The 7,185-nt window shown below is 57.3% G+C and overlaps 2 protein-coding genes across 2 annotated transcripts in view; one reads left to right on the forward strand and one right to left on the reverse strand.

The window, feature by feature from the left end:
- KEL (Kell metallo-endopeptidase (Kell blood group)) overlaps positions 1-1,841 on the forward strand; it is a 28,767-nt gene extending 26,926 nt beyond the window's left edge. The window contains exons 15-17 of the mRNA XM_023736853.1: positions 61-230; positions 493-588; positions 1,680-1,841. Of these exons, the coding sequence (XP_023592621.1) occupies positions 61-230; positions 493-588; positions 1,680-1,841 (428 nt within the window). The remainder of the gene's footprint in view (positions 1-60; positions 231-492; positions 589-1,679) is intronic.
- A 609-nt stretch (positions 1,842-2,450) lies between these two features.
- LLCFC1 (LLLL and CFNLAS motif containing 1) lies at positions 2,451-3,225 on the reverse strand. Its single transcript, XM_004382424.2, has 2 exons — positions 3,057-3,225; positions 2,451-2,626 (listed from the first exon to the last, which is right to left on the reverse strand). The coding sequence occupies exons 1-2, from the start codon at positions 3,199-3,201 to the stop codon at positions 2,451-2,453; spliced, it is 321 nt and encodes a 106-aa protein (XP_004382481.1). The 5' UTR covers positions 3,202-3,225.
- Positions 3,226-7,185: the final 3,960 nt, after the last annotated feature.

Consider the following 7,185-nt stretch of genomic DNA (forward strand, 5'->3'; position numbering starts at 1 on the left):
CCCGCCCCTGTCCCACCCCGCCCCGCCCCTCACCATCTTCCTCTCCACCGTCTCCAATAGTGCTCCCTGGGGGCTGCCCAGACTGTGACGCCGATGCCCTGCAGGGGGCGCTGCTGTGCGTGGAGCGCCACTACGCTGCCCTCTCTCTGCCAGGGGAGACCTCCTTCAACCGCTCTGGCACCATCCTGGAGAATGCCGCCGACATCGGGGGGCTGGCCATCACACTGCAGGTGACTCGTCCATGAGCAGACTGAAGGCCTGTCCTCAAGGGTCCCTTCTACTGTCCCTCGTGCATGGCCACATAGCCTTCTGCCCCTCACAACCCCACTGCACAGACTGCCACGTGGGGATCCCCCGGCTGTCCCTTTTTGCCTGCTGGCAGGCCCCTTCTTTAGCTCAGACAAGTGCAGAACTTGGCCGGGTGGTTATGGGTGCCATGTGGACGGTCATGGGCCTGGGGGCTGAGGGCTGCTCTCCCCACCCCACATGCAGGCTTACCACAAGAGGCTGCTTCTGCAGCAAAGGGAAACCACCCTGCCCCGCCTGGGCCTCAGCCCGGAGCAGCTCTTCTTTCGAAGCTACGCCCAGGTAGGCAGTGCCTCGTCCACCCCTATTGCAGAAGCTCCAGGGATCCTTCCTTCCCTAAACACCCCGCATCAAGTGCCCGCAGCCCTCCATCACAGACTCCTCCCCACACCTCCTTCTCTCGTGTGCCAGCCTTGAACATCCTTTCAGATTATAACAGAGTTCTACCAAATCCAGCCCCGCAAAAGAAAACAATACAAGAAAACCCCGAACTCCTGCACTCAAACTCCTGCCTGAGATGAGCCCGCCTTTCTCTTCTTCTGGCCCAGGGACACAGACCCCTTGAAAAGGGGTGTCTGGCAGACTGTCTGCACACCACATACCCCCTCCAGGTCTCACCCCACCTGTGGTCCCAACTGGACCAAACCAGTCACTGTCGTGTTGACTCCGTCTCCCAGCGACCCCACATGTGTCAGTGTAGAACTGTGCTCCAGAGCGTTTTCCGTGGCTGATTTTTCGGAAGTAGATCACCAAGCTAGGAGCCCTGATGGCACAGTGGTTAACACTCAGCTGCTCACCAAAAGGTTGGTGGTTCCAACCCACCAGCTGCTCCTCGGGAGAAAGATGTGGCAGTCTGTTTCCATAAAGATTACAGCCTTGGAAACCCTATAGGGCAGTTCTACTCTGTCCTATAGGGTCGCTATCAGTCAGAATTGACTTGATGGCAGCCAGTTTGGTTTGGTTTAGATCACCAGGCCTTTCTTCCAAAGTTCCTCTGGGTGGACTCAAACTCCAACCTTTAGGTTAGCAGCTGAAGGCATTAAACTTTTGCAGCACCCAGGCCTAACCTGAAATACCACCTTAAATACTTTGGGGCTCCCTCAACTGTCACTGTCCCCAATTCCTCAGTACACTAGATGCCCCCATGCAAAGTCCTTCCTGTAGCACCCCCTGTCACTCATAAGTGGTGTACTGCACACCTGGACCCTCCCCTAGGCCCCGCCTGCTCCATGGAGTGGCCTGCAAATGGCAAACCCCCCTCCTCCACTTGGGCCCAAGACTCTTCCCATCCCCGCTTCATTGGATCACCTGGCCCCATGGACCTGCCTATACCGCGCAGCTCTCCTCACCTGTCACCCTTGCTGCCTTCCCAGGTGATGTGTGGGGAGCCCCGACTCCAGGACCCACGGGACCCGCACAGCCCTCCCCCACTTCGAATCCATGGGCCGATCAGCAACACCCAGGACTTCGCCACGCATTTCAGCTGTCCAGAAGAGGCCCTCATGAACCTCAGCAGCCGCTGCGAGCTCTGGTAACCTAGCTGCCTGAGACCTCTCAGTACAGACGTGTCAACATCCCTGACGCCATCCGCGGGGGGGACAGGACCATCTCCCCTCGCCCCTCCGCTCCAGAAATTAAAGGTGGCCCTGGTTCTGCCTGCTTCTCAGTGGTACCTTCTTGCTGCCCTTCACCTAGAAGCCCACAAAGATGAGAGAGAAACGCAGCAGGGTTCCGTACACACGAGGGAAGGAAGAGGCAATGCTTGGTGAGCCGGAGGGTCTGAAGGCCAGAAAGAGGGTCCTGGGGTTGGACAATTAACCGACTAGTTAGAGACAAAAGGGCTCTGGTTAAGTCTCAGCAAGCCGCCCCCCATTGGTGTCAGGGTTTTATTGCGATTGCTTTGATTCTTACCCCTCTTCCTGAGCACCACGCGGGGGAAGGGCGAGGGTCTGGGGTCTCTGACCCTGGATAATGAAGCTCAGAGCGGGGGAGGCAACAGGGCAGGGCGGTGGCAGCCGGAACGACGGCCCCAGCACCTCGGTGCTGCCTCAGAGATGAAAGAGGTCAGTACGCGATCATGAAGCGAAGGTAGAGATCCAAGTCCTCGTCCAGGAACCAGGCCACAACCTCAGCCTCGATGTCCCTCATAAAAAAACCATGATGCTGGCCAGGTTCAGGCAGAAGGCCAGGTCAAAGAGGTGGTCGCGCACCGCTGCCGCTTCCGCCACCTCGTCCTCCTGCTGGGTCATGTCCAGCTGCTGCCACATCTCCCCTACTGAGGAGGCCACGAAGCGCTCTTCAAACTGCTCTTCGTCCTGGTCTGGGCAGGAGAAGGGGCCTGACACAGAGTCCCGCCTGCCCCAGCCTAGCCCTGGCCTGGACCGGGGGGGCACGAGGTTAGAGAATGTGGGGATATTGGGCTTTCACCCCAATGACCTCTTCTGACCTTTGTTCAAGCACTGCCCGGACTCCACCCTCCTCCTCCAGGTGGGGGTGAGGGCCCTCCCCAGACAAAGGCACTTGTGCTCACATGCTCACACGCACACACAAGCACGCACACATGCACGCATGAAAGTGGCACTCAGTCTCAGCTAGCCCGGCCAGGAACCCAGCCCCAGACCCACAGGCCTACACCAGGGAACCCTTACTGTCTCCCATTGCCCAAACCCAGCTCAGATAGTAACCTCGGGCCTCATCCCACACAGCTCTTTCCCCTTCCTGCTGCTTCCTCTCCTCCCCCCCCTACCCACCTGTGGAAGGCATGCTGTCTTTCTGGCTGTTCTCGGCAGGGTCTGGACCCCCCTTCTGTGGCCTCACCTCCTTTACCCGAAGCAGCAGCATCAAGATAGTGGCCAGGAGCATGGCCCTGCGGAGCTGGGGGTCCAAGGGTGTCATGCGTCTGCCCGCACCCTGCTTCTGGCCTCCCCTGGCTCCCTGGTGCCTGTCAGCCTCCCCAGCCCCAGCCCGGCCCTGCCCTTACCCCTGCCCAGTGCCGTCTTCTTCCTGTCCCTCCCATGGGACCTCTGACGTCATGGGCTCTGTGATGTCACAGTTGTGGTCCTGACCCCCCTGCGGCTCCTGGAGTGTTCCATTACCCAGCAAGGGAGAGGGCAGCTAGCAGAAGACAACAGAGGCTTCTGGGATGACCAGAGTGGGTCGTCTGAGGAGAGAAACAAAAATATTACTGAACATTTTGGTCTAAGATTCTATAGAGGAATCCTGATCAAAAGGAGAGAAAATGTAGAACAGAATTTCAAACTCTCTATGGAATCCAGACTTTCTGGATCTGTTAAGGCTGGATGAGCCCCCGAAACTGTTGCTCTGAGATAATCTTTAAACCTTAAATCTTCAGTCAAAACTATCCCCTGAAGTTTTCTTTGAACTTAAAAACTAGACTATCTTAATTAGTAAAGTACATCCACTTTGAGCATTGTGCTTTTTTAAAGAATTATCTATGTGAGATCAAATTGACAACAGCAACTCTAAAGGTTGAATGGGAAGCTTAGGGGGCAGTGAGTTTAAGATAATGATGGTGGGATAATGAGGAAAAGGATAGGGAGAATGGCAGCACAACTTGAAGAATGTAACCAATGTCACTGAATTGCGCATGTAGAAATTGTTGAAATGATATCTCTTTGGCTGTGTATAGATTCACACCCACACACACAAGACTGAAGAGTTGACAAAGCGTGCCCACACCCATTACATCATTAGCTCCACACAGCAACTGGGACTCCAGAGTCTTAGCACTGTCATGCCTGTTATACAAATGAGGACAAATAAATGACTCTCCCAGTCAAGGCCACACAGAGAGTGAGTGATGGACTCCTTTGAGTCTAAATATCACATCCCTCCCATTACCTGCTGTAGCCTTTCCCTCAGGGAAGCAGCTGGCATGTAGGAGGTCAGGACAGAGGCAGAAATGAGAGTCCTCCATGACGAGTCCTGGGCTTTACTTGAAACTGGCCCCAGTGGTGGTGGTATGTTGGGTGGGAGGTGAGGAAAGGGTATTTGCTCCCTGCGTGTGTGAGAGAGAGACAGTGGGTGTGCAAGAGGGGTTGGGGAGAGACATGGAGTGCGAGAGAGGCAGAGAGGCAAGGAGACAGCCGTGCAGAGAGCAGGCAGCGCTGCGCCCAGGCAGACCGTTCTCTGCGTGCCTTGCTGCCCCTCAGCCTCCCCTGCTTCTTCCCTTCTCCCAGTGGTCCCCGCTAAAACCAACTCTCCTCCTCTTAGAACCAGAGAGAGCCCTGCAGTTTCCCAACCCCGGCTTGGGGGAAGGCATCAGAGTTTGCATGCAGGGGCTGCAGCAGGGCAGGCCAGCGGGTCTGCAGGCCCTCCCTACAGAATCTGGAGACACTACCAAGGCCCACGCCGTCCTGCCACAAGCCTTCCTGCCGGGCTTGTTGCTGTGGTGGCTGAACCAGTGGCCATCACCTTCCTGAACTGAGATGGGGTGGGGGGAGGGCTGGAAGAGAGGGATCCAGGCTGGCCCTGGAAAACCAGAACTGGACACTGGCCATAGGCAGGAACCCAGGGACATGGGGACTCCTCATCCACTGGACTGTGGTCACCAAGGCCTCCTGGTGTTTGCACGGCTGAGCCCCTGCGGGGTGCAGGCGTCGAGACACAGCGGCAGGGCAGAGGCTGCGTCGACCGGGGGCACACATGCACGCACACACTGGTACACATGTACGCACACGCCAGCACACATGCACGTACATGCTGGCACGCATTGACACACCAGCACATGTACATGCATCCTGGCCACAAGCCAGGTGACAGGATGCGGGGCCATGTGATGAGGAGAGGATATCCAAGCACACGTGGTCCGCTCACCCTGACCTTGTACTCACGGGGAGGGCATGGGTGAAGACCCCAGCATCCTCTGCAGTTGGGGCGGGGCAGGGAGTCCCGGGACAATGAAACCATGCCCACCGGCTCCACAGGGAGTCGAGGAGGGTCGGGGGTGGCAGGGACCCCCACCCCTTCCAAGTCCTCGCCACCCACCTACCCTTCTCCCCTGTGGAAAGGAAGATATCTCTGCAGGAAACCAGGACCCTGTTGTAACTTTTTCTATTACAAAAGTGTAAAGAGTGTGTAAACCAGAGCCAATCGCCCCGCTTCCCACGATAATCCTGGTAAGAATTTACAGCGCAGCCTCCCCACCCTCTCCCTGCACTGGCCCAGGGTGGGTGTAGTAGTGGGGGGGGGGGGAGTGTGTTCTCCCCAAATCCTAATCCAGGTTTTAAGGTCTCTCCTTCTCCCATACCATCAGCACACGAGGACCAGCTGCTTTGGGGAGGTGGGGCTCTGAGGTCTGACAGAGGTGCGAGGGGTCCCCATCCCTCTCTGTTCGTGTGGCGGGAGGTGGGCTCACATGGACCGCAGGCATGGGAAGGCGACTCAGCTCCGGAGGGAGCGAGGTGGTAGGGGTCTTTGTCTGCAGAAAGCCCAGGGAGGTCTATGCGACGGGACTGGAGGAAACGGTGTTGACGGGTACCCCAGAGGGGAGAGTGGGGGAGAGGACTGCGGGGAAGGGGGAGGAGACCAGAGGAAGCAGGGTCTAGGTGCAGGGCACCCCAGATGGAGAAGGAGGAGAGAACTGCAGGTGGAGACAGGGAGAGGATGCTGTGGAGTTAGGAGCAGCTTTCAGACAGCTGGTCTACCAGCTGGCACAGGTGGAGCACGTCCCCCTCCTCAGCGGAGAGGAAGGAGGAGAGACGGGCAGTGGGAGGGAGAAGGCCCGGTGCCGGCCCCACTGGCTCTCCTCCTGGCCTGTGAGTGCCCTTGGTGGCTGCCCAGCGCTCCTGCTCCGTGCAGCTCTGACCGGCAGCCTCGCCCCAGCCCCCCAGCCAGTGCTGCCTTGATGGGTGGGTGTTTCCTTGGCAGCGCCTTTCCTGCTCAGACTTATCAGAGCATCTACAGCCCCCACCCCCTTATCACCGCCTCCATCTCCTTAGACTGGGAGTCCCAGGGCTGAGAGGCCATTACCACCCAGCTGCCCCACCCCCAGCCAGGCAGAAAAATGCCCCACACGGTGACCCTCCCTCCCCACTCCCTGGGCTAGAGAAAGAGTCCTTGTCTCATGCACCCCTCTCCCTCCCCATATTTATTTTCCTTTGGCTTCTCTGCAGATCATTGTGACCATCCATCACAGGCTCTGGAGCCACCTCTCTTTCTTACAGCAAAAGGAGCGGGTGTCCCTTGCTCCTGAAGCCCCCCAAGGAGGAGCGTCCCCAAGTGTCCCCACTCAAGCCTCAAATATCTTCATCGTCAGAAGGTTCCCAAGAAGCAGCAAGGCCCGGTGCGTGGAGTTGAGATTCCAGATTCAAAACGGACTTCCACTGTGGCACGAACAGCGTGTGGCTGGACAACCACATGCCCTCGGAGCTCCGGCCTTCTTGTCTGGAAAGTAGAGAGGACGCGGATTCTCCATGTACCTCGCAGGTCAACTGATGACTCTGCAGTCACATATTTCTACACCTCTTTGCATGTGCTATCTAACAATAAAATAATACTGCCTTATCTTCACTCATTTCTCCTGGCTCCCTCCTGGAAAGAATCCCAGACTTGGAATCCAGCTTTCTGTGCCTCCATCTCTGCTTAGGTCCTGCCATTCAACCGCTGTGGAAACGCTGGCCTCCCTGTCTGTCGGTCTCCTCTGACCTGCTTTTCCAGGTGTATGCCTCCAGGTGTGGGCTCCAGGAAGCTGCAAGGGAAAGAGGAATTGCTGTTGGAGCTCTTACAAGAAAGGGGCCGCCAGGGACTGTCCTTCGAGGTAGGGCAGAGGTGACCACAGGTGGACAGAAGACCCAGGGAAGCAGCGCCCGGGGTCTGTGAAAGGACCGACAGGCAGTGTAATTATTACCCTGACTTTAC

The sequence above is a fragment of the Trichechus manatus genome, unplaced genomic scaffold, assembly GCF_000243295.1.
Source record: "Trichechus manatus latirostris isolate Lorelei unplaced genomic scaffold, TriManLat1.0 scaffold00093, whole genome shotgun sequence".
Lineage (NCBI taxonomy): Eukaryota > Metazoa > Chordata > Mammalia > Sirenia > Trichechidae > Trichechus > Trichechus manatus.

Excerpts from the sequence above, each read along its gene's own strand:
- LLCFC1 (XM_004382424.2), bottom strand. The coding sequence starts at position 3,201 with ATGACACCCTTGGACCCCCAGCTCCGCAGGGCCATGCTCCTGGCCACT. Across the intron at positions 2,627-3,056 it reads AGACAGCATGCCTTCCACAG|ACCAGGACGAAGAGCAGTTT; the intron begins GTGGGTAGGGGG and ends TCTCCTGCCCAG.